Source organism: Aethina tumida, chromosome 3 (genome assembly GCF_024364675.1).
Source record: "Aethina tumida isolate Nest 87 chromosome 3, icAetTumi1.1, whole genome shotgun sequence".
Classification (NCBI taxonomy): domain Eukaryota; kingdom Metazoa; phylum Arthropoda; class Insecta; order Coleoptera; family Nitidulidae; genus Aethina; species Aethina tumida.
Genome location: NC_065437.1, coordinates 10,538,817 through 10,558,234, shown reverse-complemented (window position 1 = coordinate 10,558,234; position 19,418 = coordinate 10,538,817). Strand labels below are relative to the sequence as shown.

Below are 19,418 nucleotides of genomic sequence, written 5' to 3'. Positions count from 1 at the left end.
TTTCCGACGTTGCCAAATTTCTAATTAAAGTTAATAAATATTTACATATAAATATGATTTCGCAAATTTGTTAAAACATCTGAATTATATGAATTTAATTAATTTAAGTGAAAAATTTATTACTGTTACGACACAAATAAGTAAATTTGATATTAAAAGAAATAAATCCACATAGCAGGAGAGGTCCAGAGGTAAAAAAAATTGCGATAATACCCGATAGTATAGTTCAGAAAGCAGTAATGTAAGCAGTATAAGACATGATAATTGGATATTTTATTGATAGAAACAATCTATCAATCAATGATCAATTTATTTATATATTATCGTGAATTTAATAAAAATATTTATATCTCTTGTCTAACGAGGGTTTTATATACCGTATCAAAAATGATGAGCGTGTCTACTCGCATATTGAGACGGAACATCAATACCCCTTTGTAAACAAAAAGGAAAGATATACATGCAATTATGTGGGCGGGCCGAACTGACTGGAGGGGATCATTTGGTTTTGCTGCGTTTAGCATGCGGTTCGTCTCCGCAGACGTTGTTTTTAGTATATTTTATTTAATTTTTGGGATACATTTTTATTTTGAAAAAAGTAGTTTATTTTTAGAATACTTATTTTTGTTTTTGATATACCCTCAAAAAATATTTCATTTTACAGATTGAAAATTATACAAAGTTACGGAATTTAAATGGAGCATCCGAAGAACTCGAACTACATCCCTACGCATACGGAGAGTTACTAAATGCATTCGCAAAGATTAATTTACATTGTGCGCCGGCGCGCACCAGCACGGCGCATTGTCTCTGAGAGTAGGGATTCTTACTACCGGGCAAAACTTTACTCTCTTTGTCGTGCATCCATCTCTTACAATATCCAGACACGAAGAGCATTTTTCATACGGTATACAATGTAAAGAACGAAATATTAAATCCATATTCTTAAAATTTAATATATAATGTTATATGGAGAATATTCTTAAAATTTTGAATTAAATTTCCAAATTTTCAGATAATCTGTTTACATTAGAGCTGAATAGCTGCAATACAATCTTTAATGTCCAAGAAAAATAACAAGAATTTGAAGCATATACCATAGGTGCTTTTAATGCAATCTTGCCCAAGTAGAATTACAAATGATTAACACAAATAATGGGGATTTTAGTAATGAATTGACTGCAGAATGTCAACATTTAGCAATATCTGTTTCAAAATTTCAGATTATGAAAATGTCAGTAGATGTTAAGTTTTATTATAGTCCCTATGGCATAAAAACTTTTTATTAACAAATTTAGATATAGATTTATTTTTTAATTTGGTTTATAAGTGGTGAAAAAATATTACATAAAGATCATTCATTACTTAATTCAAATAATTATGTGGGTGGAACAAGAAAACCATCCAAACCAAAATGTTGAAAAGTATTATTATTAAAATCATAATTTTTTCAAACAAATAATGTTAACAAATCTTATAATTTCTTCTATTAACTATGGCTGAATCATTTTGAAAATATTGTTTTGGTATGTATCCAAGCTTCAATCAATTGATGTGATTAATATGATTGTTCCGATTTGCTTTGGCCATTTGCTCATACTTAAGGCAGTCATTGTGTGTTTTGTACTCCATTGTGGCACTTGCTGGGATATTAAGTAATCGTTTTAGCGCATCTCTTATCCTTGCTGTTGTCGCTTGATCTGATGCGGTCCTATTCCAAATACTAAGTAAATATTCTTGGTAACGTGTTGATACTACCACTCCACATATTTCATTGCCAGCCTGCAACAAATAATATAGATATTATATTTTGATGTAAGTAAATAGTCGAATGAAACGTTAATATAATAAATTTGGACAAGATAACCACTAACATATTGCTTAAACATCAAATAGATCCATGGAAAATGTGGTCCTTTTTTCCTTTAAATTATCAATTAAAGCTGTATTATTAATTTAGAATTCAATTTTTTAGCTACTTGAAAATTTTATGGAATTGAATGAAAAATAAATTGACAATATACGAAAACAAGGTGTACCATAAATTGCTCCCCTAACATTGCCATACATAAATTCTCCCAAGCCCTACCAGCTTGTTCCTTCCGAAGTCTTATAACCTAAAAACATTCCAATTAGAATAACTGCAAAGAAACTTAATGTTATGATTATGTACCCATTTCCCTCCTTTTTTGTTTGCAGCATCTTCCCACATTGGTTTAATACCCTTTTTAAAAAGATGCAAGTCCCTGTGTGTAGGTATATCTGGCAACCTAACGATATGTGAATATAACGCCCACCATTGTTCCACTGTCCCCACTTGGCCGACCAGCCGCAACGCCTGACTGTAGCCCTGTGAGCCCTGACTCTGGGACGGTCTCCTGGAGAACCATAAACAGTATGGATGCTGAAGTCTGTGCTCCCCTGGTGGATAATCGACTGGACCAAGGTCTGTTATGTTTGGGCCAATCTCGTCGTCACCGCTGCCGCTGTCCGAGTTGTCCACATGGTGTTTCTGCCTACAATAACAACGCTTATGTTACTGTCCTTATTGGACGATTCCGACCAGACGTACGATTCGTATTTGTTGGACATGGTGGTTTGGGTATAATTTGCGTTATAGACCATAAAATTATTTTATCACAGCCTGTCACTAGTTTATTGTTATTATAAATAGTAAAATTTTAATTTCTAGTATGAGCTTCCGTCAACTTTATTTATGACCTTGATATACACGTTCTCCAATTATGGTTAAACGCGAGAAAAGTCACTAAAGATTGTCAAAATTCAATACAACCAACCGAAATATCTTTTTAACGGTCAAAACATACCACGACCAAAATATGCGAAACGAATTAAAATTTTATATTATTATTTATACTGAATCAAAATTATAATTCGTATATTAAAACAATATATTCAAAAACTGACGATTTTTATGTCAGGAGAGCCAACATAAATTTACTATTTTTTAACAAGAACCACAACCAAAAATTAGGATTAAGTCCACTGAAATATCGCTTTTTTCAAGTTTTACAGATTGTTCTTTCAGTTTATTAATCTGCTACTTGTAGTGAAAGTTGGTTATTTGCTCCTATAATTAGCACCAGTGTAAGAGATTAAAGGTAAAATCTTGTAAGACTCCTTGTAACATAATGTGAATAATATGATAGAAATAATATATTAGTTCAGAAGGAACTACAAATTTTAATATTTTCATTTGGATAATAAATTATCTTCAAATTTTTCTTTAACTGTTTGTGTACTTTATGAAGTTTCAATTTTTTAATTGAGTTAAAAAAATATATTTTGATTCAGTTTGTCACTTTTATACTTAATAATTATCAACAATAAATTCGTGACTATTTTGAAATTTCAATTTTATTAAATTCAAGTCAAAAATGGACACAATTACATTTGAGCAAATGCAGCAATATGAGCACGACGAAAACGTATTGATTATTGATGTCAGAGAACCTGATGAAATTAAAAATACTGGACTTATTGGAGACAGTATTAACATTCCATGTAAGTTCACTTATATACCTACTATTTTAGTTTTTTAAATGCCATTGATATTTCAGTAAGCAGCTTAGAAAATGCGTTAAAAAAAATGTCAGAAGCTGATTTCCTAAGAGAATATGGTAAGTCCAAGCCTGAGAATGATTCTCTTGTGATCTTCACATGTAAATTGGGAGGGCGAGCCACCAAAGCCGGTGATATTGCGAAAGAATTGGGATTGAATAAGTATGTCAAAACAAAATATTAATTAAAAACACAGCAAATTTAAATTTTGTATGTTTAGAGTCGGAGTTTACAAAGGAAGTTGGACTGAGTGGTCGCAAAAATTAAACTTGGTATAAATTGGAGTCTGTTTATTATTATTATTGTTAATTATCATTAAATATACATAATATGATTCTATATACAAATTAATTATTTTTGTCCGCCAATTTGGAGTTAATCATCTCCTTAAACTGTCCCAAAATCAAATTCTCCCTCTTCATCCTTTCTTCCTTGCTGAACATGGCAAGTGCCCTCTTTTCATCTGCAGAATATATTTGGTTTTCCTTTCGTATACGTACAGCCTCCATTCTTCTGTGCCTGGATCCTGACATGACATATCCGACAGACTCGAACGACGCAATTTGATCGGAAGTCAGTCCAATTTCTCCTCTTCTGGGAATCCTCTTGCCTTCTGCTACGTAGGCTGCCATCGCGGCACCTTCACCAGGCAAAAGAGCTTTGCCCATTTCCTTGTGGGTCAGGGTACCATGAGCCTTTTGAACTGGTCCTACCACTCCATCATCACTATCTGAGTCTGTTTGGGAATCAGTCTTTTGACTAGCTGTAAATTATATACACATAGTAAATTTTGTTCACAGTAGATATTTTTTGTTATACCTTTCTTTTCAACCCAAGTTTCTTCTTCAGAACTGCTGTCATCACTGGATGAGTGTTTCCTTTTCTTTTTCTTCTTCCCTTTCTTGTGCTTCTTTTCCTTCTTGTGTTTTTTCTCTTTCTTGCTCTTTGACTTCTTCTTTTTAGACTTCTTACTGACAACAGTCTGTTTTTTTGAATCATCTTCATCTGAGTCCAAACTTCAACAACAAAACAATTTAGAAATAATACACTAAAAACTAACGCCATTTACTTACTGGTGAGGTGAAGGTGACCTGCCCCAAATATTTGGACAGTCTCTCATACCAAGTATCTCCCGTTCCTGCCTCCTCGCCTCCATAAACTCATCCTCTTTCGAAATCTTTTTGTATGAATCCTTGGATCTATGATCACCATGCGAATGTTTTCTGTAATCATCCATGGGCCGCGTAAAATGGTCACTTTTCTTGTAACCATTTGAGTGGCTGCTATGTGGACTGTGTCTGCGTCTACTTTTGCTGTGACTTCTGTGCGGTGATTTCGACTTAGATCTGTTTCTCGATCTGTACCTCGGAGAACGCGATCTGGTTCGCGTTTTTCTATCAGAACCCATTGTTTCGTTTGTTTTGTTTTTTCGCTTTTACTGTAATATTATAATGATTTTTAAACAAGGGTTTATGTTTACAAAATAACTGACGTTTAGTATAACCTACAATATAGTCTTCTTCTTCTTTTTCAATTTCACATACAAATTTAATAGTTTCCTTTGTAATCAACATTTATGCTTTGTACAATACAATATAAATATTTGATTTTAGGATATATTTTATTCACTTTCTTCATACATGGAAAATGAACCTACATTTTAAATATCCGTATTTCATCATAACAGAGGCGTACATAATTTATTTTTTTAGGGGGATATTTTGTTAAATATACTATAATGTGAGACAATCTTTTGGGATATTTTGACAAAAACTAATAAGAACTTTTAACAAGCGTTAATATATTTGATATAATATGAATAAATATATTTTAAAATATTTTACGCAGCATATTAATATATTAATAATACATGATTATTTTTAAGTTATTAAATAACATGAATAATATGAATAAATGTACATTTAAATTATGTTTAATATAGTAATAATACTAATAAAATCAGTAATCAAATTGTTGCGGCTCTGTTTCTGGTTTAACGCATGCCATGGCTCCACATCTATTCTTGCAGCATTTCTTTGATCCGTGACAGTCTTTATCTATACTACAACGACTGGTGCAAACCCAAGGACCAGTAGGAGGATTTGGGCAATACCCGCTTTTTCCTTAAATAGAGTTAAACGAATTTAAAACTGTATAACATCAAACAACAAAAGTAGTTACCATTTGCCACCACCTTTGGTACTAAAGGTTTTGCACAAGCAGTACCACCGCAAGAAGTCCTGCAGCACTTGGCGGAACCTTCGCAATCCGAATCCGAGTAACAAGCTAAACTGCACTTCAAAAAATCCACTTCCAGCCTCGGACACTGCCCACTTTTATGATGCTGAGCAGCAACGTAGCTCAAAAGAACCAAACAAAAGGCCAGTTTTAGAGACATGTCGACGTTGTGTTGGAATATCAAAAACACATCAAAATCACAGGAAACGACAATCCGATTCAGCTCCGTAAGGAAGTGTTTCTTTTCGGATTAATTGACCGGCACAAAATTACCTCACAAACTCGGTATTAAAAAATCTGCGGTTTTAATATTAATGATACATTTGAATAATTCGTATTTTATTTAAATTGACGTCTGTGCGATGCGTCTTAAGTGCGGGAGAAAAATAAGACACATGTGTTGTCAGCAGAATATAAAAACAACGATAAGGGAATGAGGTCAAATCCATTTTTAAATTTCAGGAATATTACTTTACGCAAAGTGTGTACAGTGTTTGTGATCATCGTTTTTTATCAACATTTATAAATAATTTTATTAGGTTCTTTCAACTGTGACTTGCTATTTACAATTAATTTATGGCTTGATAGAATTTTTGGAAGATGTTAATTTGTTTCCAAGATACTTTTGTGCTATCAGACAAAGTATAAAGATTTTTAGAATATTTATTTATTGATGCACATTCTTACATTATTAATACATATGACTTTACTCAATAATATTAGAAAAATTAAATTGGAGTTAGTGTAAAAATATCAAAAATATTTCATTTTTAGAAAGTGAACACAAATGAATTACATATGTATAACATGAATAAATAATTATATTATTCTTCACACATATTTTATGTATGCATTATCCAATTGGAAAACAAGACACGCATTAAAATATTCAAACGTTAATAAACAAGCAAACCACAATATGTGCGGATAAATAATTAATTTGTGAATAATATTTTAAAACATTTTATTATATATTTATATATATATATATATATATATATATATATATATATATATATATATATATGTTAGCTTACGTCATCACCTTCACCGATGGACCGATGCGACGTGCTCACATCTATTTAGACTAGTTTTGTTTTATAAGCAAATCTGAAGTATTTGTTTACATTTAATATTCGGGGCAGTTCTTAAGAAAGAACCAGGCAGTCAAGCTTTAGATGTCGAGGGTTAAAGTACGTTTGTTGTAATAAAGCGTATTATTGTGAATTTAGTGTTTTAATCAAACTAAAAAGACAGATTAACAGTCGCTAATCTATCATATATATTTAATACAATTGTTATTAATAATTAATAAATTATTGATAATTGACATTGTTTCAAATTTCAGCGAAATTTGAAAATACTTGCAAACAAAAACAAACAAGCATAATAAAAATTAATAGCCTATTGTCCAACGTTAATTAAATTAAATCCGTAAAGGTCACACAAAACTCGTTTAGTGACACAAAAACCTTTAATTTGCATATTGCAAGTGTGCTAAAATATTTACACAGCACTCAAACAGTCGTTTACAGATTTTACCTCGAACATTAAATTGGTTAACGTGGGAAAATTATTTCAATTAGCATTTTGCTTTGGGCGAATTTGCGCTGGTCAGCTGAGAAGCCAGTTTTCACTAATCGTGTTCTACAGTTTGCTTTTAAAGTTCGTCAAGATGGATAATATTCGCGGTGCAATTGTTGCATTTTTGGTGATCACTGCTGTTTGTATTGACTACACTTATTCATTATCTCCGAGTAAGTCTTTAAAATTTATACATTCGTGAACAGTAGTCATAATTGTGATTTAAGGTGGCTGTCCGTTGTCTAGTAAAGTAACAACGTGTAGTCCAAAATGTAAAGACGATTCCGACTGTTTTGGAAAAAAATGTTGTCCCGACATTTGCAATCAAAAATCATGCGTGGCACCGGAAGGCAACTCCAACACAAGGGACGGATACAAGAACCAACATGCCAGTATGTATTATGTAATAATATTATTAGTATGTATGTACTAATAATATTATTTTGATCAAATTACAATATACATTCTGATTTTTTGCTAATTTTAGAAACCGCCACCGGCAGTTATTGTGGAAACGTCAAATGCAATTCCTTTGAGAAATGCCAATTAGAGCCTGGAACCAAGAGACAAAAATGCATTAGATTCTAAAATACATACTATATAAATATATATTTAATACTTTATATAATTAGTTCATTAAATCATGTTATAAAATAACAATTTGCTGTTAATTTTTTATTTATTTTTATTTATGTTGCCTACAAAGATTAATTATAATAAATTAAAATTAAATTATATTAAAATTAAATATGTATTCCAACAAAATAATTTATTGAAAAGAAACCCAAGGTAGATCAGGTTGTTCCGCCACTGGAATGATAGATTGCAACCCATTCTACAGTGATTGAAAATATTGTGAAACTCTTTAATTTTATATTACATAATTAATTCATTAAGTGTAATAATTACACTGTAAAATTCAGTTCAATCTAAAAAAAAAAACAAATAACTTGATTTGGGGAGTGAAATGAGCCACAATTGAACAGGACATTTGACATTTATCTGACGTTTCACCGGTTGTATCCAATGTAAACACGAAACTTGTTTTCAACAATATACTAAATAATCTAAAACCACTTAAGTACTAGTTCTTGTATTAAGTAATGTTCATTTCATTAAATTTGAACCACAAATAACACTCGTAATGATTGGAACTATTGTATTCAATAAAATAAAATCGTTTATTTTGGTATTCCTCAATTTATTCAGGCGCGCCTTATGTTGTTTTCGAAGGAGACGGCGCAATTCTTGTGATACGGTTCCTCTGACCCACGTAGGAGTGGTGTCCAATGATAACACCATACAACAGAGTGGAGCAGAAAGTTGGTCCGATTGGGATGATGATAAACCTAAAACTGTGCAAGATCACATAGAAATGTACAGGAAGCAGGCCTTTACAAAGGTAGAGGAACCGACTGTTGAAGAAGAACAGAACTTTTTCGAAGACATGGCGCCAAAAATTACCAAAACTAGCAAGATTTATGTTAGCAAAGATAATGAAAATGTTAGCAGTGGAAGTAGACTTAATTTTTCAGGGGACAATGTTACTATTTTGGTGAATGTTTTTATGTTTACATAAGAAATAAATTACAGTGTTAACTATTTTAGCCCACTTCTGAGTTGACTGATTGGGAAGAAAATTCAGGATGGGAAGGTGATAAATTAGACTGGGACACACAGGAAGTATTGCGAGAGAAAAGAAGACAGGAAAGAGAGAGGAGGCTTTGGGAACAACAGCAGAAGAGGCAAGAGAAAATGAGGTCTCTGGGAGCTCGAATCGTTTCCTAGTAGAGGATCATCACATGAAGTACTGACTTAAATTGTGAACTGCTGTGCTTATTTATTTTATAAAGTGTGGCACTTGTAAAATAAATTATATGTTATTATTGTAATCATTTATTTTTATCACAAACAACAAAAATATGTGTACTTCAATTTATTTACTGAATAAATTGATTATATTGTCTTCATTAAACTACTTTTGTTTTGTTAACTTGGTATTTTTATTTAATATGCTGTCATTTTATTACTGATTTATGATGTAGTCATTTATTTGGCATTGGAAAAATTATATTCAACATGTTATCTGACCTAATATTTGATGTAGCAAAAATTACTCTTGTTATTTATGCGGTTGTCAAAGTTATAAAAGTACTCAAGAAGTAAGTTTGCCACTTTATGTTTTAGAGAACATATTGAAGTGTCTGTCAGATAACATGTCACATTTGGCTCATAAGAGATATTCCAAAAAAGATGGGTGAAGTCCTTTTAGATCTTTTAAAAGTTGGAGTTGGCGTCTTTATTATTATGAAGATAATACAAAAACTAAGATAAGTTTATATTACTTGTAATTGTATTGGAATATCAAAATTAAAAATTATGTAAATTAAATTGAGTCTGAGTTATTTATATAAAAGTGGTACATTATTTTTAGGTAGGGAAATAATTTATGCCATAATAATAAAACAATTTAATATAAACTGTTTGACATATAAAATTACATAAAATATAAACATAGAATAAATAAATTACATTAAATTACATAAATATTCAGTAATGCTATAAGTCTTATCGTACATTCGGTGATTTGTAATTCATATAATCGTGTGTTTCCAGGTTTTCTTCAATCCTCAGATTCATATATTCTCTTGACGTTTCGTCATTACTTTCATTCTCTTCTATTAGACCTGTAACGAAATATATGTTATATATATTATATATGTCCCCAAAATAAAATAGTATTTTACTAATTGAATTCAGAGCATATATTTTACCTGGGACTGGCAATCCGGAAGGAGGAAAATGTATGTAACCATCAGTATTATTATTCGGTCGTATTGTGTTTTCCTACAAAAATTAATAATTAGTTGTGTCACCTTTGATTGAATTCAGTTTAGATTTTTACCTCGATCGTTTCGAAAGTGTGCTTTGGAGGGAACATTTTTACAGGTTTTGGAGCTGGCACCATTTTGTAAAATTCATTTTTCAAGTCATCGTCGTTGTGATTCCCTATTAACATGTGCTAAAAACAAAGTTCTTGTTAACAATATTCTTAATTTTTCTGAACAAAAATGTTTACCTTTCTCTCTTCATTATCTGAGTGCGTCCCACTATCACCCAAACTGCAACCGCTCAAAGTACTCATCCTCCCTGACGAACCGGAACTGGACGTACTTAAAGCACTAATCGGTCTTTGAGCACTGAGGGAGGGTGGACTCAAAGATTCCGAAATGGGCGAAGACACGTCCAATTTTTCATCTTTATTTCTCTGTTTCGAGAATATCCTAACTATTTTTTCCAAAGCGGAAGGTTTTTTCAATGACATTTTCATGTCGTGCTGAATTTTTTCGTATTTCAATCTCATCTCTTTTAATTGCTCCTGTTTTTCTTTAAAGGATTTTTGTACGTCGTTACGATTTTTCCATTCCTCAACAAGCTTTTCTACTTGAGCAATTGAGTGGACGTTATTCTTGAAATCCAATATTATTTCCGCAAGCTCTTTCTGTACTTTATCTTCCACTATGTCCAAGGTCTTTGGAATTTGCGGCGGTTTTATTGGCTCCGTTTCTTTTTTGTTTAACTGTGGTGGTTCGTGGGGGTGGTGGTTTTGGTTTAAAACGCCTTTAGGAGAAGGTGAATTACCTGGAAGGAAAAAACATACATATGTTAGTAATTTATAAAATATTTGTCTTAAATTGACTTACTTAAAGGGTCCATTTTTATGTATTCTGATGAGGTAGATTCATCTTCTATTGTTATTGTGGGTGGTGTTTCTACGGGTCTGGCAGCAGTCGGCGGGTGTTGATAAAATCCTTCCACCACTTTCGGAGACAAATAACCTTCCTCATCTATTTCCATATTTTTCATACCTTCCTTAAGTTTAGTATAAACACTAGTAAACTCCGTCATACTCTGAAGATAATTACTGTAAGTATAAAGAAGAAGCGAAATTTTCATTCGGTGTACTTACAATGTAGCCCTTTAACATGCAACACAGCTCCAGGTGTCCATTTGATTCAGCTATTTCAACAGGAGTCAAATCGTGAACGTTCCTTATTTCTTGCGCAATATCCGCACCAGGACAGTCTAATAATTGCATGGTAAGTTTCTCCAATCCGAATTTGGCGGCGAAGTGAAGTAGAGTGGGATACTCCTCATTACCTATAACAACTTGAATGTTTACTCTGTACTCAAATGCAGTAAATTTTACGTACTGCGTTTGTGGACCTGCACTGCCGCTGAAAACGGTGTAGTATGGTTGGCCAGAAGGTTGAAATGAGGTGGGAGGTTTCTTTGGAAGGCTTGGATCATCCAGTTGTCCAAGTGTTCTCTATCAGCTGGCGCGAAGCCCAATGTCTGTAATATACAAAATTATTTTATTACGGTAAACTAATTAAATAAAGCTGTTTTGAGTTTATTTTCAGGGTGACGTCTGTTTATTGACTGCATCGTGCCGTTCCGTTTAAAACAAATTCGCCCACTGGGGACTATCGATCAATTTAAAAAGGCAACATCAAAGAAATTACCTGACACATGAATTCAATCGGATTGTTGCTCATCCGCAAAATTTGTTCAAGCTCCCTGAGTTTGCTCTCGCACTTGATTGGTCTTCGTCCGATGATGCTGCCGTTTTTCTCTACGAGGATGTTTACGATGGCGGTCTCTTCAGTCAAGTGGTCGGGCAGTGACATTTTAATCAAATAGGGATTGCGTCGTTTCGTCGACGTGATCTCGTATATTTCGCCGTTTTTCTCCACCGACACTTTGACGATGTCCTCTTTTTGTAGGGGATAGGTCAGGATGACGAAAACGCTGCTTTGACCTTGACGGATCTTTTTGGGTGTGACTGAGAAAAACGAATTCTCTTGGGCCAGAGCCGAGCTCTGTTGTTTCCACACTTTAGAAAGTATGGCCATTGCTTGACTTAAGAAGTCCTTGGTGAAATTTTCGTCCTGGTCCTGTCCCACAGCTTTACGTTGCCATTGGAAATATGTGGGTAATACTAAAAAAATTACGTTATTTGAAGCGTTACTTAAAGTATGAAAAACTAATAGTACCTTTGAGGTGTTCTTCAGTGAGATCTGAGTCCTTGACGCCGAGTAAAAGGGCCAAAGTTCTGTCTGGTAGAAGGATGCTTCCTAACTTTTGGCTTTCTTCAGCATGTTGAGAAATGAATTCCAACAGACTTGGGTCAATAACTATCAACTGTAGTTTCACTCCTGATGTTTTGTCAGTTAATGGCTTCAAATCTTTGTTTTCTATTATTTCTTCTACACCTAACTCTTGGATTCTAGAAAATTAAGATAGATATATAATTTTATACTTGACTTTCAAACTTAACTTACTTAAATCCTTTTCTGTTTGCTTTTTTGTTAACTTGTTGAAAGTAGCTGGAGAAGTATTCCACCCAAAGTGAAGATGCTTCGCTGCATTTTAGCGAAACAATGAGTATGTCGTCCATATTTGTGGGCTTTGGGGGAACCCCTGTAAATAAAAATTAAATAAACAGCATTAGATAGACATTAATTACATTTTATAATCCTTTGTAAATTAAATTTTCTATTGAAAAAATATAATATGTACATTTTAATTTCTTCGTACATTTTTTTATCTAAAAGGAAGTACTGTACAATTTTATTTATTTTTTTCAACAAACCTGGGGTAAATATTAATATATGAATTATATAGATTGATAAAACTAGTTATATATTTATGTCTATATATTAGATTTGAGAAAGTTATATCAAGAAAAAATGTTCAAAGGGAACATTCTCAACACCGCCCAGTACTAATTATTGGTACCTTAGCAGGAAAATGACTCACATTTATAATACACGTTTCCATCCTGTTCTGAATACGGATCCATATTAACGCACACACTGACACAATTACAAAAAAAATGCATGTGTACTCAAACAGTGTCCGCTGTGTTCATGATGCCCGAATACAATGATCACTGTTTGTGTTTACATGCACAGACTGGAGTTTGTGGCCATTCAGAAGGAAGTACCGACCCAGGGAGATAACGTGATAAGTCTCTCAGGCCCGTACTGGCCGATTAGAGATCTGCTTTAAAATTATTTTATACTAATGCGTCGACGATCGACGGACTGGACCTGTGCCGATATCTGGGGTGAATGTAAATAAATTTCTTTGTCTGGGGAAGAGATAATGAATGCCTGTTTAGATATTCAAAAACTTTCCTCTTGTTTGCTGCCACAATGGTTCGTGAACGGTTTATTTGAATATAATGCGATTATAGGAAGCGACTCAATAACTCATTCATCGTTTTAAATTGTCTTGTTTTGTGTTCATTTTTGCTACAAATTCATTTACAGCTCCCATTCAAATTTTGCGGTTTGCTGTAAATTTTAAAATAATGAATTTATTATTCTTCAATTCATACGGGTATGTATGTGTGTGTAATAAATAATAGAGTAGCCGAAATATCATTTTTGCCACAGACTGACGTCAATAGGATAATATTTACGTAGATAACGAGTGTGAAATGACTAATGCAAGTAGAATATGAGAATGCAACAAATTTACAAATATCCCAAATAAATGACATTTAAATTACAATAAAAATATATAAGATAATTTACCTAATTTCTTCATTAGAATGGATGGAGAACGGAAAAGGGTATTGATTTTAAATGTTAATTATAACTTGATTTGAACTACTTCCTAATTTATTTTGAACAAAAATTCATTTCCGGTTTTGCCGGACATAAACTTTGTTATTTTCAATGGAACACCCTGTATATTTTTGGATTTTTAAATTCTACATGTAATTGTAAATAAAATGGCTATGCCTAAATCTAACAGTTTACTTTCTTCTGCCAATTTTGATGGTGGAAAGTTCATTTTTGGTATTGGTGTTTTCTTTAACTGCGTTTAACAACGGAACACCCTATATATTTTTGGATTTTTAAATTCGGCATGTAATTACGAATGGTTATAATATATCACATAGGAAAACTGAATTTAAAAAAAATGTTTGTGAAGCCACCTATTATTAGTATTTAAAAATTTTATACAGGGTGTCCCATATTTAAGTTCAATAAATCTGTTAATTTAATTGATATAGTATAGCATTTTCTTATGTATAGTGAGTCTGGCATTTGATTTATGTGCATTATGATAAAATTTCCGTAAATAACTCTAATCTCTGTATATATATATATATATATATATATATATATATATATATATATATATATGGTGTTTCTTTGAAAATAGCAAGTTTATTAATGTCTTAAGATGCAGAAAATTTGGGAGTATTAATAATGGCTTCTTATAGGTTAGTTAGGCCGTCAATTGGTCAAAATTTTTAGAAAAATATTAATAACTCAGTAACTATAAGGTTTAGCAATAGAACATTTTATAGCTATTTTATTTACAGTTACAAATAGAATTTAAAAATCCTAATAAGAGGACACCTGCAAGTTATAATCCCTATAAAAAATAAAAATAAATACTTAAACCATAAACTACTGACGAATAAGTTAGGTGAATCACCTTGTATAGTAAAGTATGGTCACATATAGGTATGTGTATGTATTTAGTTAGATTATTTTTCTGAAGTTGGTAAGACAAAAATTATGTTGGCATCAATGCCAAATAAAATCGCCTCAACAATTTGCGAGTCAACTTCCCAATAACGGTTATTGTTCTTTAATTTTGTTCATGTAAAAATGGTATTAATAAACGGTACACAAAACCAGTTTTGCACTTATTTGGAGTAAATTGTCGTATTCACACTACAACCCAGAAACGTACTTTACTTGAATTCTTATAAAAAGTCACTAAACAATCCCTCTGGTGTTCGTTTGGAGAAACTAGAGTCCCAATACTAATTCCTGATTATTCATGGCTTAACTTACCATGGATGTGTTTATATTTCTTAAATGCAAAGGTAATCAAACAATAAATCTATTTCTACGGTTTGTTTTGGTTGATCTCCGCATCCAATTTATGCCCAAGAGGATTTTGTTGACTGATTCACCAATGTTTAGTCGAACCAAGATGAAAGACCATTGTTATATAAACGTAATATTACAATTTTAACAAATAATTCGATTATCCAACGCCTCAGCAGCACATGTGCTGTTGAAACTTCCACAAAAAAAAAAAATAAATAAATAAAGAACATCGAAAGCGTGCTACGTGTAAGCTCGCAACTATGTTTAGTTTCATGATGTATGTTGTGTAATATTTAGAAAAGAGAGGCCTGTTGTTCATTATTTTCCCCTTTAACCGCCCGGATAGGCCATATAATGCACGTGTGCACACTTATAATTCCGAGATTTTATGATCTTCCAACGCAGGTGCGGCAACTACACAGGAAAAAAATAAAATGTCCGAAGTGCCGCCTCGTCTTTTTTTATTTTCGCACATGCGACTTTTACGACACGACATTAGACGAAACAGTTGTTTTAAACCTTTTCACCTGGTTTGCAAGGTAAAACGTGCATCCCGTGATTTATCGTCGCCAGTCAGGTGGCTCGTCCTTTGGTTGGGTCAGAAATAAACGATGGGAGAACATATATAAACGCGGGGGAATTAAACTAATGGAACGTTTTGCTAACAAGCCATATCTTGTTTATTTCAAACAATCTCCCCTCATAAATTGCCGACTGTTTTGTTTAGTAGGTTCATTTTGGTCCTTTTACATTCTTCTGCCACCAAGTTTTAGCTTGTTTTATAATTAAACAGGCGCAACAATGATATTACCACCAATATTAAGAAGCCACGATGGCCGAAAACAAAGGAAGTGGAGCAACATTAAAGCCAATTGACTCTTTCCTCAGTCTCGCGTCGGATTTATTAAAATTTATCACGTTTTAAGCGTAAGAAACGCAGCTAATTCGAAGCCACGTACTCATTAATCCCCGGTGGAAAACGGACGGTCTGTGTACGAAATGTGGGTCGACGGCTCGCCCGTACCAATCAATAGTCCGGGACGCTTCGCTAAACAATATCAAAAATGTATCAAGGGATCATCTCTTTGTAAGCGGGAATTTATTTATTTCTTTGAAGGCACTGCTGTTGATCTTGTGAAGAGCGTTTTTGTGTCTTGTGAAACGAAACTGTTTGGAAAATGTTAATCAATGTGTCGTTTTACCGGAAAATGTAATTCTCGTTTTGAACTTCCTTTGAAATGGCTTTTAATCAACGTTTTTTTTTGGCAGAAAAAAAGTTGGTTTCTTGGAAGAGAAGAAAAAATTGAAAAAAAGTTGTAAATAGAATGTGAATATAAAAAATTATTTAAATCAATTATGGACCAAATTACGTCGTTTTTAAGATTTTCAACTTCCAAAACACTTTATACGTACTAGTTTATAAATTATTATGAATGTAGCAAATTGTTATCAATCTGCGTCATATTATTGGTTTCCTCTATTTGGTATTGTCTATTAAAAATTAGTTTGTTGAAGTGTATGTTGATTTGAAATTTTTATACATAACTTTTCTTCTAATTTATTTTGAATAAATTTGTTATTTTCACACACTCTATACATTTTTTGTTTTTTAATTCTATATGTAATTGTAATTAAAATGATCATACCATATGCTATACCTAAACGCAATAGTTTTTGAATTATTATTTTTATAGTTTTTATCAGTTTTAGTTGACAAATGATGATCTAACTATAAGACCACCAATGTTGATGTTAAAAAGTTAATTTTTGGCGTAGATGTTAACCGTGGACCATTTTATAAGAAACCTTTATTAGTTTTTCCAAATTTTATACAAAGTGTTTGTTATTTATGTTTAATATTGGACATCTTAAAATGTCTATAACTTTGATATTTACAATGAAACATTCTGTATATTTTTGGATTTTTAAATTTTACATATAATTACAAATCAGTTGGTTATAAGGATATATATTCCTAAACACAATAGTTTTTGAGTTATTAATTTTATTTTAAAAAATATTGACAAAATGATGAAATAACTATAAAGCCACCAATTTTGATGCTGACCAGTGCATTTTTGACACAGACGTTAACCGTGGAACATTCCATAAGGAACGTTTACTAGTTTTCTTAAATTTTGTACATAGTGTTTGTTATTTATGTTTAATATTGGACAACTTAAAACATCTATAATCTTGACATTTACTATGAAACACCCTGTATATTTTTGGATTTTTAAATTCTATATATAATTACAAACAAGTTGGTTATAAGAACATATATACCTAAACTCAATAGTTTTTGAGTTATTAATTTTATTTTCAAAAATATTGACAAATTGATGATTTAACTATAAAGCCACCAATTTTGATGCGGACCAGTCAATTTTAGGCATAGATGTTAATCATGGAACATTCCATAAGGAACGTTTATTATTTTTCTCAAATTTTACACAAAGTGTTCGTTATTTACGTTTAATATTGCACAACTTAAAAGTCTATAACCTTGACATTTACCATGAAACACCCTGTATATTTTTGGATTTTTAAATTCTATATGTATTTACAAACTAGTTGGATATAATATGTCCTATACATAAACTCAACAGTTTTTCAGTTATTAATTTAATTTCCAAAAATTTCGATAAATTTATAATCTAACTATAAGGCCACCAATTTTATACAGTATGTTTGTTATTTATGTTTGACACTGAACATGTTTATAACTTTGTCATTTGCAATGAAATAATAGATTTTTATATTCTACATGTAATTACAATTGGTGGCTTTACAAACATTTTAGTTAAACCATCGATCTGTCAACATTTTTAGAAAAAAAATTGATAACTCAAAAACTACTGGGTTTAAATATAGGACATAGTAAAGCCATTTTATTTTCAATTACATGTAGAATTTAAATATTCAAAAATATACGGGTGTCCTATTGTAATTAACAAAGTTGGTGCCACTTCTGGCGTAACCGAAATTGAAAATTTTATGAAAATCAATTAGAAACGTAGTTGAAGTAAAGTTATAATCGCTATAGAAATTTCAAATCAATACCATTTTTCAATATACATAAACTTTTAATGAACACGTTGGGTGAATCCCCCCGCATCATTTAAATGAAGTTTACCTAACCTCAATTTGCGGCTAAAACTAAACGCGAACCGTTACTGTTATAGATAGTTTTAGAAAATCCAGTTTTCGCCGTGCGGAATTAAAATTTTTTTTGCTGTTTACCCAACGCCAAACACCATAACAAACGAACGCTCGTGTTACCGACAGCGAAACGGGGCCCGCTAAAATCGAAACAAACAACAACTTTCCTAATTTTGCCAGTTACCCGGCCGCTGATTGCGTTTGCCATGTGCTATTGAAAAAAAAAGAGCCGCGTGTAAACAATACATCCGGCACCACACTGGTTAAGCTTCCTCAATGCGTTTATTTAAACTAAACTTTCCGAGTCATACTGCAATAATGAACCATGTGCCGGTCATATAATGTTCCGAGCCGGTCTTATTCAGTCACGTGCCAACATGGACGTGGTGTTCACTGAAAATTTATTTTTTTTTTAAACGTTTTATGTTAGGTGTGTATATCTAATCAGAATAATAAAATTTACGAAATTCTCATTGGTTTCAAAAGAGGGAGCCACTCAAAGTTTGGGGTTTTCAAGCAACGGAACGTAACGAGATGCTTGCATGAAAATAACTCTCCTCCGCCGCTGATTGTTAACATTAATTAAAATATGAAAATATGAGTACGAGCTTAAAATAGATCTGGTGTCAAGATTACTATTTCCAGATTATGTGAATGACATTTAATAAATCCGTTAACTGAAAATTGATTAATTGTTGAAAGCTAAATTAGCTGGCGTTTCGAGTAATAAAATAAATGTGCATCGTCGGATACCAAAGATTTCCACACTCTGCTCCAAGAGAGCTTTTCACAATAAGGCAATAAAAATTCTTTTGTGCATCCCGCCAGTTTAACTCGATTGTCCCAACAAATGGGGCGCAAGTGCATCGCACTTGGGAGGTTATTCAAGTTTTATATTTACTTCAAGTGTCCATCAAAGTCTGTACA

The 19,418-nt window shown here is 32.3% G+C and overlaps 7 protein-coding genes across 11 annotated transcripts in view; 3 read left to right on the top strand and 4 right to left on the bottom strand.

Moving 5' to 3' along the window:
- Nucleotides 1-1,412: 1,412 nt before the first annotated feature.
- LOC109598529 (eukaryotic translation initiation factor 4E type 2) lies at nucleotides 1,413-2,776 on the bottom strand. Its single transcript, XM_020014442.2, has 4 exons — nucleotides 2,573-2,776; nucleotides 2,174-2,516; nucleotides 2,040-2,117; nucleotides 1,413-1,782 (listed from the first exon to the last, which is right to left on the bottom strand). The coding sequence occupies exons 1-4, from the start codon at nucleotides 2,623-2,625 to the stop codon at nucleotides 1,546-1,548; spliced, it is 711 nt and encodes a 236-aa protein (XP_019870001.2). The 5' UTR covers nucleotides 2,626-2,776; the 3' UTR covers nucleotides 1,413-1,545.
- Nucleotides 2,777-2,959: 183 nt separating this feature from the next.
- Nucleotides 2,960-3,921, top strand: LOC109598491 (rhodanese domain-containing protein CG4456). Its single transcript, XM_020014402.2, has 4 exons — nucleotides 2,960-3,122; nucleotides 3,393-3,525; nucleotides 3,582-3,744; nucleotides 3,803-3,921. Exons 2-4 carry the CDS (start codon nucleotides 3,399-3,401, stop codon nucleotides 3,858-3,860), a joined length of 348 nt encoding a protein of 115 aa, XP_019869961.1. The 5' UTR covers nucleotides 2,960-3,122; nucleotides 3,393-3,398; the 3' UTR covers nucleotides 3,861-3,921.
- On the bottom strand, nucleotides 3,858-5,261 carry LOC109598490 (NKAP family protein CG6066). The gene is made up of 3 exons (XM_020014401.2): nucleotides 4,656-5,261; nucleotides 4,402-4,598; nucleotides 3,858-4,345 (listed from the first exon to the last, which is right to left on the bottom strand). The coding sequence occupies exons 1-3, from the start codon at nucleotides 4,988-4,990 to the stop codon at nucleotides 3,930-3,932; spliced, it is 948 nt and encodes a 315-aa protein (XP_019869960.1). The 5' UTR covers nucleotides 4,991-5,261; the 3' UTR covers nucleotides 3,858-3,929.
- A 103-nt stretch (nucleotides 5,262-5,364) lies between these two features.
- On the bottom strand, nucleotides 5,365-6,206 carry LOC109598504 (WAP four-disulfide core domain protein 2). The gene is made up of 2 exons (XM_020014414.2): nucleotides 5,764-6,206; nucleotides 5,365-5,705 (listed from the first exon to the last, which is right to left on the bottom strand). Exons 1-2 carry the CDS (start codon nucleotides 5,978-5,980, stop codon nucleotides 5,542-5,544), a joined length of 381 nt encoding a protein of 126 aa, XP_019869973.1. The 5' UTR covers nucleotides 5,981-6,206; the 3' UTR covers nucleotides 5,365-5,541.
- A 1,128-nt stretch (nucleotides 6,207-7,334) lies between these two features.
- On the top strand, nucleotides 7,335-8,064 carry LOC109598506 (uncharacterized). Its single transcript, XM_020014416.2, has 3 exons — nucleotides 7,335-7,577; nucleotides 7,632-7,796; nucleotides 7,892-8,064. Exons 1-3 carry the CDS (start codon nucleotides 7,496-7,498, stop codon nucleotides 7,990-7,992), a joined length of 348 nt encoding a protein of 115 aa, XP_019869975.1. The 5' UTR covers nucleotides 7,335-7,495; the 3' UTR covers nucleotides 7,993-8,064.
- Nucleotides 8,065-8,385: 321 nt separating this feature from the next.
- LOC109598501 (receptor-binding cancer antigen expressed on SiSo cells) lies at nucleotides 8,386-9,397 on the top strand. The gene is made up of 2 exons (XM_020014413.2): nucleotides 8,386-8,959; nucleotides 9,013-9,397. The coding sequence occupies exons 1-2, from the start codon at nucleotides 8,549-8,551 to the stop codon at nucleotides 9,190-9,192; spliced, it is 591 nt and encodes a 196-aa protein (XP_019869972.2). The 5' UTR covers nucleotides 8,386-8,548; the 3' UTR covers nucleotides 9,193-9,397.
- Nucleotides 9,398-9,861: 464 nt separating this feature from the next.
- LOC109598531 (phosphoinositide 3-kinase adapter protein 1) overlaps nucleotides 9,862-19,418 on the bottom strand; it is a 43,142-nt gene continuing 33,585 nt past the window's right edge. For 3 of the 5 annotated variants that reach the window (XM_049965554.1, XM_049965555.1, XM_020014444.2), the window contains exons 4-13: nucleotides 12,750-12,888; nucleotides 12,462-12,694; nucleotides 11,931-12,406; nucleotides 11,619-11,760; nucleotides 11,375-11,565; nucleotides 11,109-11,316; nucleotides 10,484-11,046; nucleotides 10,310-10,426; nucleotides 10,179-10,251; nucleotides 9,862-10,091 (exon numbers count right to left, since the gene is read on the bottom strand). In XM_049965554.1, coding sequence (XP_049821511.1) covers nucleotides 9,973-10,091; nucleotides 10,179-10,251; nucleotides 10,310-10,426; nucleotides 10,484-11,046; nucleotides 11,109-11,316; nucleotides 11,375-11,565; nucleotides 11,619-11,760; nucleotides 11,931-12,406; nucleotides 12,462-12,694; nucleotides 12,750-12,888 — 2,261 coding nt within the window. In that variant the 3' untranslated portion in view covers nucleotides 9,862-9,972. Of the gene's footprint in view, nucleotides 10,092-10,178; nucleotides 10,252-10,309; nucleotides 10,427-10,483; nucleotides 11,047-11,108; nucleotides 11,317-11,374; nucleotides 11,566-11,618; nucleotides 11,761-11,930; nucleotides 12,407-12,461; nucleotides 12,695-12,749; nucleotides 12,889-13,227; nucleotides 13,379-19,418 lie in introns of those variants that run through there. The other 2 variants (XM_049965557.1, XM_049965556.1) reach the window with 2 other exon arrangements.

Coding starts and splice junctions, on each gene's coding strand:
- LOC109598490 (XM_020014401.2), bottom strand. CDS start 4,990: ATGGGTTCTGATAGAAAAACGCGAACCAGATCGCGTTCTCCGAGGTAC. Junction 4,599..4,655: donor AGGTCACCTTCACCTCACCA/GTAAGTAAATGG, acceptor TTGTTGTTGAAG/TTTGGACTCAGATGAAGATG. Junction 4,346..4,401: donor AACTTGGGTTGAAAAGAAAG/GTATAACAAAAA, acceptor TATAATTTACAG/CTAGTCAAAAGACTGATTCC.
- LOC109598501 (XM_020014413.2), top strand. CDS start 8,549: ATGATTGGAACTATTGTATTCAATAAAATAAAATCGTTTATTTTGGTA. Junction 8,960..9,012: donor GGGACAATGTTACTATTTTG/GTGAATGTTTTT, acceptor TAACTATTTTAG/CCCACTTCTGAGTTGACTGA.
- LOC109598491 (XM_020014402.2), top strand. CDS start 3,399: ATGGACACAATTACATTTGAGCAAATGCAGCAATATGAGCACGACGAA. Junction 3,526..3,581: donor AGACAGTATTAACATTCCAT/GTAAGTTCACTT, acceptor TTGATATTTCAG/TAAGCAGCTTAGAAAATGCG. Junction 3,745..3,802: donor AAAGAATTGGGATTGAATAA/GTATGTCAAAAC, acceptor TTGTATGTTTAG/AGTCGGAGTTTACAAAGGAA.
- LOC109598506 (XM_020014416.2), top strand. CDS start 7,496: ATGGATAATATTCGCGGTGCAATTGTTGCATTTTTGGTGATCACTGCT. Junction 7,578..7,631: donor CACTTATTCATTATCTCCGA/GTAAGTCTTTAA, acceptor TTGTGATTTAAG/GTGGCTGTCCGTTGTCTAGT. Junction 7,797..7,891: donor ATACAAGAACCAACATGCCA/GTATGTATTATG, acceptor TGCTAATTTTAG/AAACCGCCACCGGCAGTTAT.
- LOC109598504 (XM_020014414.2), bottom strand. CDS start 5,980: ATGTCTCTAAAACTGGCCTTTTGTTTGGTTCTTTTGAGCTACGTTGCT. Junction 5,706..5,763: donor ACCAAAGGTGGTGGCAAATG/GTAACTACTTTT, acceptor ACTCTATTTAAG/GAAAAAGCGGGTATTGCCCA.
- LOC109598529 (XM_020014442.2), bottom strand. CDS start 2,625: ATGGTCTATAACGCAAATTATACCCAAACCACCATGTCCAACAAATAC. Junction 2,118..2,173: donor ACAAAAAAGGAGGGAAATGG/GTACATAATCAT, acceptor GAATGTTTTTAG/GTTATAAGACTTCGGAAGGA. Junction 1,783..2,039: donor TGTTAGGGGAGCAATTTATG/GTACACCTTGTT, acceptor TATTTGTTGCAG/GCTGGCAATGAAATATGTGG.